This window comes from Ascaphus truei, chromosome 6, assembly GCF_040206685.1.
Source record: "Ascaphus truei isolate aAscTru1 chromosome 6, aAscTru1.hap1, whole genome shotgun sequence".
NCBI classification, from domain to species: domain Eukaryota; kingdom Metazoa; phylum Chordata; class Amphibia; order Anura; family Ascaphidae; genus Ascaphus; species Ascaphus truei.
In genome coordinates, this window is record NC_134488.1 from 46,265,580 (window position 1) to 46,286,099 (window position 20,520).

At 46.4% G+C, this 20,520-nt stretch overlaps 1 protein-coding gene across 4 annotated transcripts in view; it reads right to left on the reverse strand.

The window, feature by feature from the left end:
- The window catches only part of GRIK4 (glutamate ionotropic receptor kainate type subunit 4), a 213,137-nt gene that overhangs the window by 61,170 nt on the left and 131,447 nt on the right, over positions 1-20,520 (reverse strand). For 3 of the 4 annotated variants that reach the window (XR_012802148.1, XM_075604125.1, XM_075604126.1), the window contains exons 7-10: positions 11,801-11,854; positions 7,990-8,151; positions 5,095-5,247; positions 2,474-2,578 (exon numbers count right to left, since the gene is read on the reverse strand). Coding sequence is in view for 3 of the 4 variants with exons in the window: in XM_075604125.1 (XP_075460240.1) it covers positions 2,474-2,578; positions 5,095-5,247; positions 7,990-8,151; positions 11,801-11,854 (474 nt within the window). In the remaining variant the exon portion in view is untranslated. The remainder of the gene's footprint in view (positions 1-2,473; positions 2,579-5,094; positions 5,248-7,989; positions 8,152-11,800; positions 11,855-20,520) is intronic. The other variant, XM_075604127.1, reaches the window with a different exon arrangement.

Sequence of the window (20,520 nt, forward strand, 5' to 3'; positions counted from 1 at the left end):
AAATCGCTTATCTTATCTTAATAGTCAGGGTGTTTGCCGTGCAGCCAGGATCCCCATCAAGCAACAAAAATCCAAAGAATCCGCAGCACTCACTGGTTAGTATCAAAAGTTAACAAGTTTAATTTATATCACAAGCATCAGAGGTCTTGTATGTACCCCTGATGCTTGTGATATAAATTAAACTTTTTTTTACTTTTGATAAAGCATTGGCTGTTATTAAAAAAAATATATGTTTATAAATCGGGAGCCACACTCAGACCGCATTATAAGCGGATCCGCGTTGTAGCGGATCGCGCTATAACGGGGTTGAGCAATATATCTATACACACACACACACTCTCTCACCATCCTTACCTCTATAACTCTCTTCCTCAGACTCTCTGATCAACGCCCTCTAATCCCACTTTTAAAACCTGCCAGAAAAGTTACCTTTACAAGAAACCAATTTCATAACTGCTCCCTATAACTGTTCCCTATAACTCCTCCTATTGCTTCATATAACCGCTCCCTATAACTCCTCCTATTACCTATATAACCCCTCCTATTGATCGATATAACTGCTCCCTCTAACTTCATATAACCATTCCCTATAACTCCTCCTATTACCCCATATAACCGCTCCCTATAACTCCTATTACCCCATATAATCACTCCCTTTAACTCCTTCTATTACCCCATATAACCTCTCCCTAGAACTCCTTGTATTACCCATATAATTGATCCCTGTAACTCTCCTCCTATTACCCCATATAAATGCTCTCTATAACTCCTCTTCTTGCTTCATATAACCACTCCCTATTTCTTCCTATTACCCCATATAACCGCTCCCTATAACACCTCCTATCACCCCATATAACGCCTCTCTATAACTCCTATTACCCCATATAATCATTCCCTGTAACTCCTCCCCTTGCCCCATATAATCACTCTGTATAACTGCTGCTCTTGCTCCATATAACCGCTCCCTATAACTCCTCCTATTACTCCATATAACCGCTCCCTATAACTCCTCCTATTACCCCATATAACCGCTCCCTATAACTCCTGCTCTTGCCCCATAAAACCGCTCCCTATTACAGAGCAGATGATATGGGCAGAGACACAGCATGCATTTTGTGAATGAATTACTGCAGAAATGATAGATAAATGGAAGCCTGGCTGAGCACCTGCCTTCATACTGCATGCCTATTATGGAATTAAGCTGTTAATAGCTTCTGTCCCTGTCGCTTTCCTCCTGCAGGAAATATTTATCCGCTCTCACCCACCACTGACCCCAAAGAGACAAAAATCTCCCACTTTTGAGCTCACTAACTTTATTAGGGGAGGATTCCCAATGGGGGGAAAAAAGCTCCCCAGTGACGGAGAAAACCCAGAACAAGGAGCTGAAAATTACAGCTCCAACTTTACAACCAGGCTGCGTAAGCGTGAGAACGCTCAAATACCGCGGTGTGTTACACGACACGTCGCCAGAAGCCACCGGAGATCAGGTAAGGGGGCTGCCGAGGCCTCGTGCGCTTCCCGGGCATTTCATTTAAATGTATATCAAGGTTAATTTGATGCAAAATGTAACCAAATCTGGGTATTTTCCTCTTGAGTCAGTGGGATCTGTTTATCAAAGTCAGAAGAAAAAAAAGCTGCACCCGGTTTCAGAGGAAAAAGCACACCACCTTCAACAGGGTTATATAGGGAGCAGTTATAGGAGCAGCGAGGGGAGGAGTTAATGGGAGCAGTTATAGGGAGCGGTTATAGGAGCAGTTAGGGGAGGAGTTATAGGAGGAGTTATAGGGAGCGGTTATAGGAGCAGTTAGCGGAGGAGTTATAGGGAGCAGTTTTAGGAGCAGTTAGGGGAGGAGTTATAGGGAGCGGTTATAGGAGCAGTTAGGGGAGGAGTTATAGGGAGCAGTTAGGGGAGGAGTTATAGGGAGCGGTTATAGGAGCAGTTAGCGGAGGAGTTATAGGGAGCAGTTTTAGGAGCAGTTAGGGGAGGAGTTATATGGAGCAGTTAGGGGAGGAGTTATATGGAGCAGTTAGGGGAGGAGTTATAGGGAGCGGTTATGGTGCAGTTGGGGGAGGAGTTATAAGGAGCGGTTATAGGAGCAGTTAGGGGAGGAGTTATAGGGAGCAGTTTTAGGAGCAGTTAGGGGAGGAGTTATAGGGAGCAGTTTTAGGAGCAGTTAGGGGAGGGGTTATAGGGAAGGGTTATAGGAGCAGTTATAGAGGCGTTTAGAGGTAGAGAAATTAGCTTCTGATGGAACTCAAAGAACAAGTTTCACACCTGTGAATAACCAGACATTCTTGCACTAGGAATACACTATATCATTTGTGTCACAGCATCATCTCCATCCATCTCCTCTACATGTGTCATTACAACACTCCAAGTCCATTCCCAGTCCAGATTCACACTTGAATTGATACCCCTCTCCATGTTATGTCAAGTGACAAGGGGAATTTTGCAGGGTTCCTCCCCCCTTACCTGCCGGAAGCCCACCCTTGTATACTGGACGACCTTCAGATCGTAGTTCGACCTTTGACCCTTGCTATTGAATTCGATGTGGCCGGTGAGACCTTCCAACTCTACCTGTGCAAGAGAGAGAAGATTACAGCACCCCACTGACGGCAAGCTTGTATCACTGGCTCGTCTGTGCAGTGGTGACTGCCATGTGGCGTTATAGACAACTAGAGATATCGCCTGTGATGGTGAAGGGGTACCCCGGCCAGTAAATAAAGGTATTATGCCTGGCTGGGTGCCCCTGAGTCATGTTGGGGACTTGTGATTGTCAGCTCTTCAACCCAGTAATGGCAGTAACACTGTGCTTTTAATAAAAATGTCTGTGAGTCTCCCACCTGGTATAAGGTGGCGAGAATAATGTTATTTCTACTATGAAATATACTTCAATAGCAGTTGTTTTCCTGTAACCGTGCAAAGGAAAAATGGTTTTAAAACCCAGCAGCCCGCAGCACAGCGCATAGCGTTTGGCTAACTTCTGCTAGGAAGGTCCAATAGCCCTGAGATTTGCTGTGAGCGCTGGGAGAGTAAAATCATGGAAAAGGTTATAACGCAATTTTTATACAGTTTCATAAAAAATTGATGAATGAAAGTCCCCCTATTTTAATGGTTCCAACATTATGGGCGTAAGAGGATTTTCATTCAGACTGCTGGAACAGAGAGCAACACTGAAGTTGCAATTGCGGTACTTTAGAAATGTTTGGCAGGAAATTCCTGCGAGGTGAGCAATGCATATGTAACTAGGACTTCTATGCGACCCCGCTGGTTTGGTTCCCCAATGTCTGGAAAAGTCCGTAGTTGAAAGCATTAGCTGACTAAGAGTGTGAAGTGGGGAGGGGTAATTCAAGTATCACCCATCTTAGCAAATGGCCCAGATATCTGGCCAGCTCAGACAAAATGTCACCAGGTAAGGGGGCTTGGTCTGGTATGCAAAGCGGCAAAGGTGAGAGGTTCGCACATGCCCTTAGCAAACCATGAAGCCCTCTGCCAGGTTTTGCCAAGCAGGGGCAGCCTGGGGATAGGTAGAGATATTATTCCCACGAACGAGATTGGCTGCAGAGGGTACAGATAGGGATTTTTACTGCATAAAAATCCCTGCAGCCGATCGGGAGTCAGATTCATCTATGCTGGATTTTAAACTTTGCAACATCGTAACCCAAGTCAAGAGTTCGTAAGAACTAAGGAATCCAGAACCAATTCTACGGCGATAGAACGAAGTAAGCAGCTGCGGAGGAGAAACAGTGGTTGCGAGCAGTGCCCCTGTCCAAAGACTGTTTTCGGCTTTATTTGCGCACAACTCCCGCTCCTGGGAAATTGTGCCTAAAGACTCTGTTTTATAAAGATTTTGTTTTGGAAATAGAAGATTTCGTTTTGCCCCGTCCCAGTAAGTGTATTTCAAGTGTTTTTTTTTTTTGCAAATAATTGTGTGCATATTCATTCTGTAAATAAATTACAATTTATTTTATCTTTTGCTTTGCTCAATCAAAGGATCCTGGTATTTTGGTGTTAAAAGCATTGGTCTCCTGTGACATCGCCCCTCCCATATATGTTCCCTTCCCACTTTCTATCGTACACCCCCTTCTAACTCCATTCTCATATCCCTGTCCCCCTCCTTTCCATATCATATCCCCCTTCCTCTCTATCACAGGGGTGGCCAGCTCCAGCCGTCAAGGTCCACCACCAACAGGTCAGTGTTTTAAGGATATCCCTGCTTCAGCACAGGTGGCTCAATCAGTAGCTCAGTGATTGAGCCACCTGTGCTGAAGCATAGATATCATGACAACATGATCTGTTAGTGGCCCTTGAGGACTGGAGTTGGCCACCAGGGCACTATCATATTCATCTCCCCCCTCACTCCCATATTCACACTCCGCGGATTGGATTCTACCAATCCGTCCATGGGCCGCGGAATCCATGGATTGGGTTCTACAAATCCATCCATGGGCCGCGGAATCCACGGATTTGATTCTACAAATCCGTCCACGGACTGCGGAACCTTCGGATTGGGTTCTACAAATCCGTCCACCGGCCGTGGAATCCACGGATTGGATTGTACAAATTCATCCACGGGTTGGGTTCTACAAATCGGGCCGCGGAATCCGCGGATTGGGTTCTACAAATCCGTTCATGGGCTGCGGAATCCACGGATAAAGTTCTACTAATCCGTCCACGGGCTACGGAATCCGCAGAATGGGTTCTACAAATCCGGGCACGGAATCCGCGGATTGGGTTCTACAAATCCGTCCCCGGGGTGCTGCGGAATCCACGGAGTGTAACGGTAATAATATAAAATCTGCAAAATGTGCATCGCCCTTTTTGAGATTGATTCGCTGAAATCCTCAGACCAAAAGGAACCGGAAGATCCGCTGCGGATCCAAATTCGCCAAAAAAGTGCTCCTCTCCAATGAAAGCCCCCTTAGTTGCCCTGCCTTGGACACTTCCCAGCTGCCTCACACCTGTTGGCGATGTGGCCTCCAGGTGAGCTCTCATTAACGATTGGAATCGTTACTGCACTACTACTACTACCACGTGGATAATGTGTGGCTACTGACTGCATCCCAGGGGGACGATCTTCAGTCCCTACTCACCATTCTCAAGTAGTTCATGAGACTGGTACCGTGCTGCCAGATCTGAGCAGAGCCACAGGACAGCGGTTTTACACCGATCTCCTGACTGCGGTTCAGCTCCTGCACTGCCCGCACCACCGTGTAAACTGCGTCAAAGAGCAAGGCCGAGGAGAGCTGGGGATAGAGAGAAGGGAGAGAGAGGAGAGAGTGAGAGAAAAGTGCCAGCCAAGGTGCGAGAAAGGGAAAGAGAGGAGAGGGTAGAGAGCAAGAGGGGGAGAGTGTGTGTGAGAGAGGTGTCAGAGGAGGACAGAGAGAGAGAGAGAGAGATAGGTGTCAGTGAAGGAGAGATATAGAAAGAGAGCAAGAGGGAGGATAGGGTGTGTGAGAGAGGTGTCAGAGGAGGAGAGAGATAGAAAGAGAGCAAGAGGGAGGAGATAGTGTGTGAGAGAGAGGTGTCAGAGGAGGAGAGAGATAGAGGACAGGGAGAGAGGTGTCAGTGAAGGAGAGAGAAAGGGAGCAAGAGGGAGGAGAGTGTGAGAGAGGTATCAGAGGAGTAGAGAGAGAAGAAAAGAGAGAGGTGTCAGTGAAGGTGAGAGAAAGGGAGAGGGGAGAGAGGAGAGGGGAGGGAGCAAAAGGAAGGAGTGTGAGGTAGAAAGAGATGTCAGAGGAGGAGAGAGATAGGGAGAGAGACAGAGAATGAGAGAGAGAGAGAGGTGTCAGAGGAGGAGAGAGAGGAGAGAGTGAGAGAGAAAGGTGTCAGAGGAGGAGATAGGGAGAGAGAGGAATAAATGAGAGCACAGTGGCAGATAATGGAGAATATATGAAGAGAATCAGCAAGAGAGGAAAGAAGAGGAGAAGGGAGAGAACAAGAATTAGATTGAGAATAAAGTTAAAAATTGAGAAATGGGACACGCCTGCACCAAGATAACACCCCCCACCACCCATTACTTATTATGAGAAGCACAGTAACACACAAGCAATAATGCATTATATTTTATTTTCATCCACACAGGTTTCCACACTCTTAGCTGCGCATTATCCAGCTTCTCAATGGTAATCTTCTGTACAAGATAAAGAGAGAGAGAGAGAGAGGGGGGGATTTGGATAGACAGAGACAGATGAATCATAGGAAGCGGCAGCTAGTAAAACACACATATTGTCAAATATTGTCACATAATGTTGGGAAAGAGTCCCTGTGTGCCCAGAATGTTCACGCTGTATCACAGACAGAATCACATCCTGGCCAAACAAACTGCGCAGATGGAAAATGGAAATGGTATTCAGCAGCACAAACATTTAATTACAAACATCTGCTTTCCTCCTTAATTCCAATTACTCAATCAGTAACAAAAAAACGTGTTAAAGTAACATTAGCACAGTCATCGGACTGCAAGGCTGTGGCAACACTTGGGAAGTTGCTGGATTCTTTTTTTTATTGGTCAATTTGCTGCTGTTTTCTGTCAGGGAAACCTTTCTTAAAAAAAAAAAACCTCCCTATGTTCTAATCTCTTGCTTACAGGTGAGAAGGTGAGAAGGTGCGAAGGTGAGCTGTGGAGAGAAGGTGCGAAGGTGAGCTGTGGTGAGAAGGTGCGAAGGTGCGAAGGTGAGCTGTGGAGAGAAGGTGAAAGGTGAGCTGTGGTGAGAAGGTGCGAAGGTGAGCTGTGGTGAGAAGGTGCGAAGGTGAGCTGTGGTGACAAGGTGCGAAGGTGAGCTGTGGTGACAAGGTGCGAAGGTGAGAAGGTGAGCTGTGGTGAGAAGGTGCGAAGGTGAGCTGTGGTGACAAGGTGCGAAGGTGGGAAGGTGCGAAAATGAGAAGGTGCGAAGGTGAGAAGGTGCGAAGGTGAGCTGTGGAGAGGTGCGAAGGTGAGCTGTGGTGACAAGGTGCGAAGGTGACCTGTGGTGACAAGGTGCGAAGGTGCGAAGGTGAGCTGTGGTGACAAGGTGCGAAGGTGAGCTGTGGTGACAAGGTGCGAAGGTGAGCTGTGGTGACAAGATGCGAAGGTGCGAAGGTGAGAAGGTGAGCTGTGGTGAGAAGGTGCGAAGGTGAGCTGTGGTGACAAGGTGCGAAGGTGAGCTGTGGTGAGAAGGTGCGAAGGTGAGAAGGTGAGCTGTGGTGAGAAAGTGCGAAGGTGAGCTGTGGTGACAAGGTGCGAAGGTGAGCTATAGTGAGAAGGTGAGCTGTGGTGAGAAGGTGCGAAGGTGAGCTGTGGTGACAAGGTGCGAAGGTGAGAAGGTGAGCTGTGGTGCGAAGGTGAGAAGGTGAGCTGTGGTGAGAAGGTGCGAAGGTGAGCTGTGGTGACAAGGTGTGAAACACTTACGCACATCTGCAGAATTGGCAACAAGATTTTAAATGAATGGAAAAGAGATTGCACTGGGGGAATGAATGGGCAGGAGATTTCACCGGGGGAATGAATGGACAGGAGATTTCACTGGGGGAATGAATGGGCAGGAGATTTCACTGGGGGAATGAATGGGCAGGAGATTTCACTGGGGGAATGAATGGGCAGGAGATTTCACCGGGGGAATGAATGGGCAGGACTTTGCATTGGGTGGATGAATGGACGAGGGCCTGTAAAAGGCAAGTGAATGAGAGTATGCAGAAGTAATAAGACTCCACCAGGTGAATGAAGGTCAGCTTGCATTATGTGAATGAATGTATAACAATGTCGCAGGTTAAGGAATAAATCAGCCTTCCTCAGGTAACATAATGAATCAATACATGAATGAAAGTGAGTGTGCACCATCTGCACTAACAATTGCCCCTGTCCATCCAATTCCTCAGAAATTAGCCACCCCTCACCTCTTACCTTGCTGGTAAATCTAACCTTCTAGCCACGTGAGTTAGTTCTGAAAACGATTGCACTTTGTGCGATGACTTTAAAGTTTAAACCCTGATCTACAGCAGTTGCCACTTACTGCTGGACCAGTGAAGGGAGCATGGTCACAGTTCTCTTCCCAGTACCGCTGAAGCGTTTGTACGAATTCTTGGAAGTAGCTGTGTGATTGGTTGAACAGGGAGAACCCCAAGATGTTCACACGTTCATCCAAAAGGCTCTCGAAGGGTTGCAGAGAAAACTCCTACATGATCACCGGAGACAAGAGAGACATGGAAGGGTCATTCCCCACTGCTCGGACATGGAAGGGTCATTCCCCACTGCTCGGACATGGAAGGGTCATATTCACCACTGCTCGGACATGGAAGGGTCATTCACCACTGCTCGGACATGGAAGGGTCATTCGCCACTGCTCGGACATGGAAGGGTCATTCACCACTGCTCGGACATGGAAGGGTCATTCCCCACTGCTCGGACATGGAAGGGTCATTCACCACTGCTCGGACATGAAAGGGTCATTCCCCACTGCTCGGACATGGAAGGGTCATTCACCACTGCTCGGACATGGAAGGGTCATTCACAACTGCTCGGCAGCTCTTGCGGTCACACTTAATGGCAGCAGATACTAGAAGACCTCACTAATTAACAGGATGCCTCTAACAGCACAGGATTGGCAGAACAAACTGTACAGACACAGCACAGAGACCCCATAGGACAAGGATCTCAGACCCATCATGAAGCGACTCAGTGTGAGGTCCACCAATCTTATTCAGCTCGTTTCATCAATATATAAAGCCACCAATATTCTGGAAATATCAACTAGGTACCGGTTCCCATAAGCCAGCGATAAATTGGAGACAGAGGTGGCTTTCTACCCTGAATATGTGATCTAGGACACATTATTTACAGATATGGTGTGTATGTATGTATGTGTATGTATGTATATATGTGTATGTATACACATATACATACACACACTGTATATATACACACATATTTACATATATTGTATACATACATACAGGAGAGAGGGAGAGCGATTGACTAGACTGTCCTATAAAGACTGTTAGCAAAATATTTAGCAATTTCATTTTTTCATTTAATGAGATATTTCGCCAAGTTTTCCAGCACTAAAAAAAACAAACACAAAATCAGTCGAACATGTTGCAGGAATCTGCGAAATTTAAAAACACAGAGGTACGGACCCTGAGATGGGGCTTTTGCAGGAGGGAAAAAAAAGTAACTTGAATATGCAACTATGCCATGTGTTGTATACATGCGTGTTCTGGGAGGTGTGTTGTATACAGCCGTGTTTTGGGAGGTGCGTAGTATATAGGCATGTTTTGGGAAGTGTGTTGTACAGCATACAGGCCTGTTTTGGGAGTTGTGTTGTATACAGGCATATTTGGGAGGTGTGTTGTATAATTTGGGGATTGAGTAAGAAATATATGATATGATGAAAAACAAAAGGGGTCCCTTATTTCCTGAACATGATGTGTGTCTATGAATGTATGTATGTATGTATGTATGTATGTACAGAATGTATATATAACATACATGCATGCATACGTGTGTGTGTGTGTGTATAATAGTGATCTATTCAAGTTGTGATCGCCATTATCAATTGTCAGTAGTCTTTCCAGGTGAGTGACCATGAAGCATCTATAATCTCCACCATAGACTCCATCCAATAAAATTACTGGACCGGGCTGTAATATTCTGTGTCTCTCTTCAGCATGGACTGAGCAGCAGGAACCGAGAGCCCAGCAGTGATGTCCGAGGGGATTTTAGGCCTTCCCTCTGTAGTATTTGGGTAGTACTGGTATCTCATAGCACACAGTTTAAGAGCCTTTGACGCAGGAAGCCCTTTATCCCTAAAATAGCCCCGAACACTGAAGGTATCGCTGTGTAATTCCATGTGACAGCCGCACAATGCTTGTGAAAAGCTGACTCGTCACTTAACCAGGGCTGTAACATTAACCACAATGCCATCCTGCTTCCCCTAGATGCCTTTGGCACAGCTGTGACACACACTGTTATAGGTACATCCCCTCATCGATTCTCTATTTATGGAGGAGCTCAACTTACACTTTCATGTCAAACAAACACACGCTGTCTTCCAGTTTATTGGAAACGGAAAAACTTGATGTATAAAAGGTTAGCAGAGCCGGAGAGATCTGCCTACAGCAGAGGGTCGCAACTCCAGTCCTCAGCAACCCCCTAAACAGGTCAGGTTTTCAGGATATCCCTGCTTCAGCACAGGTGGCTCAATCATTCTCTGCTTCAGCACATGTGGCTCAAATCAGTCCCTGCTTCAACACAGGCGGCTCAATCAGTGGCTCAGTCTTTGAGCACGGATATCCTAAAAACCCTGTTGGGAGGGCTTAAGGACATGGAGTTGACAGCCCCGGTGCTACAGGATTCCTAGCTTAGCTTTACCCTCCCGAGTGCCTAGAATCCCACAAAGGATTCGTGGCCAGTCTCACGGATTCGTAGAGCGCAGGCAAGTCGTACTGACGTTGGTTCTGGGGGGGTGGATATCTCGGAGAGTAAGGTGGTAGCTTTGGGTCTGCCGTATTACACAACTTTATTTATTTTTGTAAATTATTATTCAATTTATAAATCCTGACAAAAGTAATTATTAATGTTCAGTTCCACCTTTTTAAATACAATGTAAAAAAAAAAAAAAAAAAGAAGCCTCTTCCTTTGTGGGTGGGAAGGGGTTAAGTACGGCATAAACCTTTCTGAACAGAAAGAGATACGCTGCGACCCATGTGACTCCAATTATAGCACATGTGCAAACGCCCTGCAGTCCCCCCTGGCAGTGAAGGGGTTAAGGACCTGATATAAGTACCTGCCATGTTATAAAGCTACAGGGGGGGGCTCACTAAATGGCGATAGCCATTAGAGATGGCTAATGACTATCTCCTCCCCGTGAGGGACCCCCATAAGATCGTGGCTCTCTGGCAGGTGGTTTGTAGCTGCGAGGAGCAGCGCCCGCCACGGCGGCACAGCCGGAGCAAAGGCGACATCGGTCAGTTCAGGAAATAACAAGTCTGTGGCATTACCGACGGGGGGAAAGAAGCACGGAGATACCCGCCATATTCCCTAGGAACGCGCGCCACGGGCTGCGGCAGCCGGCTGTGCATCTCTAACACACAGGTCAGTGGCTCTTATTCTGTGTCAGGGGCGGCCAACGCCAGTCCTCAGGGGCCACCAACAGGTCAGGTTATCAGAATATCACAGCTTCAGCACAGGAAGCTTAATCAGTCCCAGCTTCAGCACAGGTGGATCAATCAGTCCCTGTTTCAGCATAAGTGGCTCAATCAGTCCCAGCTTCAGCACAGGCGGCTCAATCAGTCCCAGCTTCAGCACAGGCGGCTCAATCAGTCCCAGCTTCAGCACAGGCGGCTCAATCAGTCCCAGCTTCAGCACAGGTGGCTCAATCAGTCCCAGTTTCAGCATAAGTGGCTCAAACAGCCCCAGCTTCAGCACAGGTGGCTCAATCAGTCCCAGCTTCAGCACAGGCGGCTCAATCAGTCCCAGCTTCAGCACAGGTGGCTCAATCAGTCCCAGCTTCAGCACAGGCGGCTCAATCAGTCCCAGCTTCAGCACAGGTGGCTCAATCAGCCCCAGCTTCAGCACAGGCGGCTCAATCAGTCCCAGCTTCAGCACAGGCGGCTCAATCAGTCCCAGCTTCAGCACAGGTGGCTCAATCAGTGGCTCAGTCTTTGAGCCACCTGTGCAGAAGCTGGGATATCCTGCAAACCTGTCCTGTTGGTGGCCATTAAGGACTAGAGTTGCTCTCCCCCTGTCCTATTATGAAGGGTCTCCCCGGGCCGGTGCTGTGTTCAGCACATACAGTATCCCTTAGAAATAAAAGTGTGTCTCACCAGATTAGTAAAGATGTACGTGTAATAAGCGGACACCATCCCCAGCTCAGCTGCCTGCGGAAAGAGAGAGAAAAGAAAAGCAATTTAACCAATAAAATAAGCACCGTCCTCCCAATCTGCTCAGCGTGCGGGCGCTCGCTCCCTGTACAATCTGTTTATCTCAATGGGAGTCTTGTATCACAGATCCCCAGTGCATAAAAAATAGCACTTTAATTATCAAAGCAAGGAATACAGAGATTTTTTTGCATATATGCATATTTATACAATGATAAGCAGAATACAGAATACAGAATTGCTGAGAAACATGATACAAAACAGCCGTAAAATGTCAAAATACTTTAAAAAAAAAATGGAAGATGCGCGGCGGGTTTATATATTGTAACCCCGCCCCTGCCAGAGGGGCATACGACAGGTTAATTACAATAAATGAACAGGAAAGACAATATACGTTGTATAGTTTGGGACTCGCTCAGAACTCCGACGTGCAGAGAATTCAGCATCCGTTTTCTAACCCTTTCTTTAAAGGAGCATTTAACATTCTGGATTGGGATGAAAAGGGGGAAATTAAGGGGGTCCGAGGCTCAGATTTCTGTTTTTAAAAGTACTTTTGTATTTTATGATGTTGAGTAATATTTCATAGAATTTAGCATTTCCTTGAAAACTGAACATTTCACAGTGAGATACATGGTTTGTAGGAAATAATGGGAAAAAAAGGCAATTTGTCATATATAAATATATAGATATCATCATCATCATCTTCTTCTTCAGCCCGTGTCTCCCCACTGCTGGATGAAGCCTCCCCAATGATCTCCCAGGTCCTGCGGTTACAGCCTCTCTTCTCCACGTACATATAAATATATATCCCTATCTTCAGCCCGTGTCTCCTCACTGCTGGGTGAAGTCTCCACAAGGATCTCCCAGGTCCTGCGGTTACAGCCTCTCTTCTCCACGTCGCTCCCACACATTCCCTCATCTCATCCTCTCCAGCCATGTATCCCCACTGCTGGATGAAGCCTCCCCAGTGATCTCCCAGGTACGGCAGTTACAGCCTCTCTTCTCCACGTCACTCTCACACATTCCCTCATCCCATCCTCCCCAGCCCGTGTCTCCCCACTGCTGGATGAAGTCTCCCCAGTGATCTCCCAGGTCCTGCGGTTACAGCCTCTCTTCTCCACGTCGCTCCCACACATTCCCTCATCCCATCCTCCCATCTTACTTTGGGTATTTTGATCCCTCTTGGAATCCAGTTGAGTTCCATCTTTGTCCAACGATGGTCATTTCTTCTTGCAACATGTCAAGCCCACCGCCATTTTAATCTCTCCACCCTTTAAATATCCATAGATAATTTCTCCCCCCCCCCCATTACTTTGCAATGTGTTGGCAGTGAGGGGGTTACAGCAATTGTAACTGCGCGAGTGTATATTGTGTATGAAATTGGTCCAGGGCTGTAATTGTTTTCATGACACTTGTCCCTCACTATAGAGTGACTTTGAATGACCTGTGAATAAGAATCTGTCAGGAAGTTCATTTAGAAAGCCTACTTCATCAGCTCCAGCCTGGAAATGACCCGCATCACCACATCCTCTCTGGAGGACAGCACCACATTAGCCCACGCTCCCGATCTCATTACCACTATCTGCTCCTTCCGACCTCTCCAACATAATGAAGCCTTCAAAATGACTACAGGTCAAGGAAAATGTTCTATCTCCCTGATTTATTTATTGCAAAAAATCACTATGACATGGGCAGCCTGTTTATTTCTGATTGGGAAAATAAATTATTTATTTTATTGATAAAGAAATATATATATATATATATATATATATATATATATATATATATATATATATATATATATATATATATATATATATATATTACATAATATATTTTAAATAATCTCCCCCCTCTTCTTCCCCCCATCTCCTCTTCCCCCATCTCCTCCTCCCCTTCCCCCCTCCTCCCCCCCACCTCTTCCGCCCCCCCCACCTCTTACCCCCTTTCCCCGTTTTAGCATCTACATGTCAGTAACACCGTTTAGTTGTGACCCAACCCAAGTAACGCTAACGGACCTTTGTGAATATGCAATGTTAGGGGGATGCCTCTTCTGCATATCATTATCTCCAACGCCTGTAAACGTTACCGCTACACTAGTTAAATGAGTAAAACTGGGTGACGAGCTTCTCTTTAGTGCATACGTGTTACTGTTATTATGATAGAGTAACACAGGAGGAAGAAGGAGGAGGGGGGACCTTTTATTGGACCAACATGCAGTTGATATGATACAGGCTTTCCAACCTCTCAGGGTCCTTCATCAGTTGTCTCTCAGGGTCCTTACCCAACGAAGGACCCCGTGAGGTTGGGAAGCTTGTAACATATCAACAACTTGTTTGGCCAACAAAACGGATCATACCCCCTCCTCCCTCTCCCACCTGTGTTACTACATGGACGAAAGGACCAACCCGGCTCCCCACCCTTCTTGGCTTATTAATATGATTCTGATTTAGTTTAACGTCTCATTAAATAGCCTAACGAAGATTAGAGTATCTGCGCTTAAAACCAAAAATGACTTCACTGATGCTGTGCTCATCGTTAATATGATGACCGTGGCACACGCCACCCTAACACATATGAACTTATTTTCTTCTAGTTCCATCTTCTCTGAAGCAGAAGGAACGCAGAGACATGTCATCTCCGCGTATACGTCTATGATCCCTGCAGTACTCGACTCTCTGCTTCACTGAAGGAGACCTGTTATTCTGTAACCTGTGCCGTGTTCGCCATTCCTCTCCTGACCCTATTGAAATGTCTTTGACGTCTCTCGGACACATATTTTCTTCCGTCGCTACCCCTTTCCGCGCCACTGGCTCTCAACTAGTTAAATAAGGAGCCTTCCTTATGCAAAGTGCAGCACGGAATACAATATTGAATGCACATTATAACCAACTTCAAAATTATACATAGGGTAATTAATTATTGATCTGCCTATTAAATATTGAAGGATGTGAAAATGAGAAGCAAAGCCCATGAAAATACCTCACAAAGTAATAATACACAACGTGGATAGAAGAATATATATATACACTGTACACACACAAACTTATTTATACTGTATATACATTATTAGAGAGAAATGTAAAAAGGACGAATCCATACAAAAGGTTATATAAAATATCCACATTGGTTAATGGAAGGGACATTGGCCTAAATGTGTCATACGTAATTGTATTGTATGTCTTTATTTATATAGCGCCATTAATGTACATAGCGCGTCACAGCAGTAATACACGTGACAATCCTACAGATAACAAGTAATACAAATAACACAAAGGGGAGAAGTGCTTCAGACATGACAGTACTGTAACATTTTGGAAAGGGAGTCCCTGTTCCGAAGAGCTTACAATCTAATTATGCGCATTAAGGATCTGTTTAGTAAATCTGACCCGTTTGGCGGCTCTGTGTTTCATAATACACTTTTTTTCATCAACTTTGCGGTGCTGTCTTCTTTGGTCATCAGGATTCCCCTGGTTACCACACGTCTATATATATATATATATATATATATATATATTGTGACAGAAACCAGGGGATGGTAATAAATTCCGTATATAGGGCTCCCAGGATACTAGACAGTTTCTATCCTGTTTGGCCTGGGAGTGCAGCCTTATAATACATACACTCCATCCCACAGTTTGGCAAGCGCTGGAACTGAGGGATGAGAGAACCAGACCAGAGTTTGTCTGCTGCCTGATTTCTGTCACCTGTCATGCTAATTAGGAATCAGGTATGAAAGACTGATTTCCTGTTTGCTCTGGTCTCCCCACCAGAGCCAGGAGGCTGGAAGGCTGCTGAACTACAGAGGGGAGAAGCCTCTTCCCCAAACAGGTTCAATCTTTCTGTTCATTTGTGTAAGACTGCAAAAGTACCGTGTTTTGATGTTGGAAGTGGAAAAGCCACTTCCAACCCTGAGTCAGGGAAAACCTAAGTTAAGTTATCGCTCAGGTGAGCAGCTTTTGTTTTGATCTGTTTTCTGTTGTATGCACTGTGGCAGTCTCAGTGCCTGGGACTGAATAAACCAGGCATAGCCTGTTTAAAGGAACAGTACGTGACGCCTCATCATTTAACCTACCCTAAAAGACCGTGTTCTAAACAGTCCCGGACAAACGACGGAGCCCCGGAGTAAGCCGTTTGTCACATATGGTGGAGAATGCGGGCAGAGCACTAGGGGGTCTGCGGGTTGAAGAATTTTGAAAAAAAAAAAAAAAAATAAGTTTTTTTCATCCTCTGCAAACAAGATGGAAGACGTGGTGGGTGCGCTGGTACGCAATGTCGCTGCCCAGAAAGACGCGAATGAAACCCAGCAACAGCTGTTAATAGCCCAGCAAGAAACTAATGCAAACCAGCAGCAGACGAATGCAGCCCAGCAACAGCTGCTAATAGCCCAGCAAGAGATTAATGCCAACCAGCAACAGGCGAATGCCAACCAGCAACAGGCGAATGCAAACCAGCAACAGACGAATGAAGCCCTGCAAAACGCGAATGCAAACCAGCAAGAGACAAACCGCTTGCTGAGAGAGGAGCAACAGCGGTTCGCTCAGGGCTTACAGCAGGAACTCGAGATCCTGAGGGGGACTATCAGTAACCTTCCACTGGCAGCGGCAGCCCCAGTACCGAAAATGACCAGGGCAAGCCACTACCTTCAGAAGATGGGACCCTCGGATGATGTGGAAGCCTATCTTCTCACGTTTGAACGCACGGCACAGAGAGAGGGATGGCCAGAAGCTGAGTGGGCTGGTCTAATCGCACCCTTCCTAAGCGGCGAACCCCAGAAGGCTTACTTTGATCTAGAGCCAGCCGAAGCTAACGTCTATGCAAAATTGAAGTTCGAGATCCTCGCCCGCCTCGGCGTAACCACGGCTGTTCGCGCCCAAAGGTTTCACGCATGGTCCTTCACGATGGATAAAGCCACCCGAAGCCAGATGTATGACCTCATCCACCTCGCCCGGAAGTGGCTACAACCCGAGATCAACTCAGCCAGCCACATCGTGGAACGGTTGGTCATGGACCAGTTCTTGAGGAAACTTCCCTCTGCCTTACGCCGTTGGGTCAGTCGGAGTGACCCCCACAATGCGGATGAGCTTGTGGCCCTCGTAGAAAGGTACAATGCAGCAGAAGAGCACCTGCAACCCACAGTCGTGGAGCAACCCCACTACCCGAGGTTCCAGGACTCTTCCAGAGACGGTAAAAGGGTACCGGGGTTAAGGGGCGCTGAAGAGCGGCGACCACCTTCACGCAGCATCAGCAACAGTGGTTCACACACTAAGGGCAATAGCCAACATGGGGAGCCGGGAAAAGGCTCTAAGTGGGACACAAACTATGTACCTAAATGTGTAAATTGTCATGAGAGGGGCCACACAGCAAAAATCTGCCCACTAAATGATGAGCCCATGCAATGCAACAGCGTGGAACCTTATTCGCTGTTGTCCCAATGTATGGGCCCTAGCCCAGAGGACCCCTTGAATAACCATCTGTGGGCATTTGTAAAGGTTAATGGTAAGAGGGTTCGGGCACTTCTTGACTCTGGGAGCATGGTCACACTAGTGTCCGAATACCTCTTGCCCATTAAGAAGAAACAGGGAAACAGTTCACAAAGAGTGGCAATTTGTTGTATACATGGGGATAATCATGAATATTCCACTGTTGATGTTTTTTTTGAAACAGAATTTGGTTCTTTAGATTTCAAGGTGGGTATTGTACCCAAACTGGCACATGATGTGTTAATAGGGACCGACTTTCCCCATTTTCTAAAAATGTGGTCCCCCGCTCAGAATAGCGCCCAGAGTTCAATAGCGGACCATAACGAAGTATTAGAAGAAACAAATCCTTTCCCTTTTTCAGAAATGGAGGTTGACGAGGGCCCAAATAAGAAGGGGGAAAAGGAGGAGTGCTGTAAAATTCCCTTCCCCATCACTACTTTGGTAGGGAATACCCCAAATCAAGATGTTGAGCAGACACTTACCACCCCAGAACCGGATAAGACCCTCGCTGACCTAGAGGTCAGTCCTGGGAGTTTTAAGAAGGCCCAGTGGGAGGACCCCACATTAGCGGTAGCAAGGGGAAATATACGGGACCAGAATAGTACTCCTGGCCAACCAGATAGGTCACTTGCTTACCCCTACTTCGAGGTAGAGAACGACCTAGTATATCGGGTTGATAAAAGGAAATCAGTTACAACTAAACAATTGTTGGTACCACGGACATTCCGTAACGTAGTATTACACCTCGCACATAGTCATCCATTGGGGGGACACCTAGGGGTGGAAAAGACAAAAGAAAAGGTTCTCCGAAGCTTCTATTGGCCTGGGGTTCTGGCAGAAATTACGAATTATTGTTCCTCATGCCCAGAATGTCAGATCACCGCCCCGTTCAAGGCGTACCGCAGCCCATTGGTACCCCTTCCCATAATAGAGGTACCATTTGACCGGATTGCTATGGATCTAGTAGGACCCCTAATAAAGTCTGCTAGGGGACATCAGCATATATTGGTAATATTAGATTTTGCCACCCGATATCCGGAGGCAGTTCCCCTACGTAGCACCTCAGCTAAAAACATAGCAAAAGAGTTAGTAGTTCTGTTTTCCCGGGTCGGGATTCCTAAAGAGATTCTATCTGACCAGGGAACACCATTTATGTCCCAAGTAACGAAAGAGCTATGTAAACTCCTAAAAATCAAGCATCTCAGAACCTCAGTCTATCATCCACAAACAGATGGTTTAGTGGAAAGGTTCAATAAAACCTTAAAGAGCATGTTACGGCGGGCGGTTGATAAAGATGGGAAAAACTGGGATTGTTTGTTACCGTACCTGTTATTTGCCATTAGGGAAGTTCCCCAATCATCCACTGGCTTCTCCCCGTTTGAACTATTGTATGGCCGACACCCAAGGGGCTTACTGGATATAGCCAAAGAGACTTGGGAACACGAGGTTACCCCTTACAGAAGTGTAATAGAGCATGTTGCCCAGATGCAGGACCGCATTGCTGCAGTCCTACCCATAGTGAGGGAACACATGGAGAAAGCTCAAGAAGCACAGAGGAATACATATAATAAGGGTGCTAGGGTCAGAATTTTTTCTCCAGGTGATAGGGTACTAGTTCTGGTTCCCACCGTGGAGAGTAAATTCCTTGCTAAATGGCATGGGCCATATGAGGTCTTGGAAAGAGTGGGAGAAGTAAATTATAAGGTAAGACAGCCAGGTAGGAGGAAACCTGAGCAAATTTACCATATAAACCTACTCAAGCCCTGGAAAGATAGAGAAGTCTTGTTAACCCTAGTACCCCCAGGTCCGTCAGAGAATCAAGAAACTGACCCAGAGGTTAGCATAGCTGAAACCCTGTCTGTTCATCAGAAACGAGAGGTTCAGAATTTAGTGAAAAGAAACAAAGAAATCTTCTCTATACGGCCAGGTAGAACTAGCGTAATTGAACATGACCTAGTCTCTGAACCGGGGGTCCGAGTTAACCTTAAACCGTACCGAATCCCAGAGGCCAAAAGAAAGGCTATAAGTTTAGAGGTTAAAAAAATGCTAAAACTAGGTGTAATTGAGGAATCCCAAAGTGGGTGGAACAGCCCTATAGTCTTAGTCCCAAAGCCAGATGGTACAACAAGGTTTTGTAATGACTACCGGAAACTAAACGCGGTGTCAAAATTTGATACTTATCCTATGCCCAGGGTAGATGAACTTGTAGAGAGACTGGGCAAAGCCCGATATCTCACAACCCTAGACCTAACAAAAGGGTACTGGCAGGTTCCCCTCACAGAAAGGGCAAAAGAAAAGACAGCCTTCTCAACCCCAGACGGCCTCTTTCAGTATAAGGTGTTGCCTTTTGGCTTACATGGAGCTCCCGCCACATTCCAAAGAATGATGGATAAAATTTTAAAACCACATGCTCGGTATGCTGCCGCCTACCTGGATGATGTGGTAATCCATAGTGAAGATTGGCAATCCCACCTTCCAAAGGTCCAAGCTGTGCTTGACGCAGTCCGGTCTGCTGGACTAACTGCTAACCCCGCTAAATGCACTATTGGTCTGGAGGAGGCCAAGTATCTGGGATATTCTATTGGCAGAGGTTTACTCAAACCCCAAACACTCAAAGTGGAGGCGATACAAAATTGGCCAAGGCCAGTTACAAAAAAACAAGTAAGGACCTTTTTGGGGTTAATAGGGTACTATAGAAGGTTTATTCCCAATTTTGCAACTAAGGCAACCCCACTAACTGACCTCACAAAAGCAAGAGGACCGCTAATGGTAAAGTGGTCCCCCGAAACCGAACAGGCCTTTAGAAGCCTGAAAGAAGCTCTCTGTGCCCAACCAGTGTTGGTCACACCTGACTTCTCCAAAGAGTTCGTAGTCCAAACCGACGCATCTGAGGTAGGGCTGGGGGCGGTACTCTCCCAGGAGTCTCAAGGTGAGGAGCACCCCATCCTTTATTTAAGTAGGAAACTAAATCCCCAGGAGAAAAATTACTCCATAGTAGAGAAAGAGTGTCTCGCAATAAAGTGGGCTGTAGAGACGCTCAAATACTACCTGTTGGGGAGAAAATTCCGGTTGGTCACAGATCATGCACCCCTTACCTGGATGTGTCAAAACAGGGAAAAGAATGCTAGAGTGACCAGGTGGTTCCTAAGCCTACAACCCTTTAAATTTTCTGTGGAACACAGG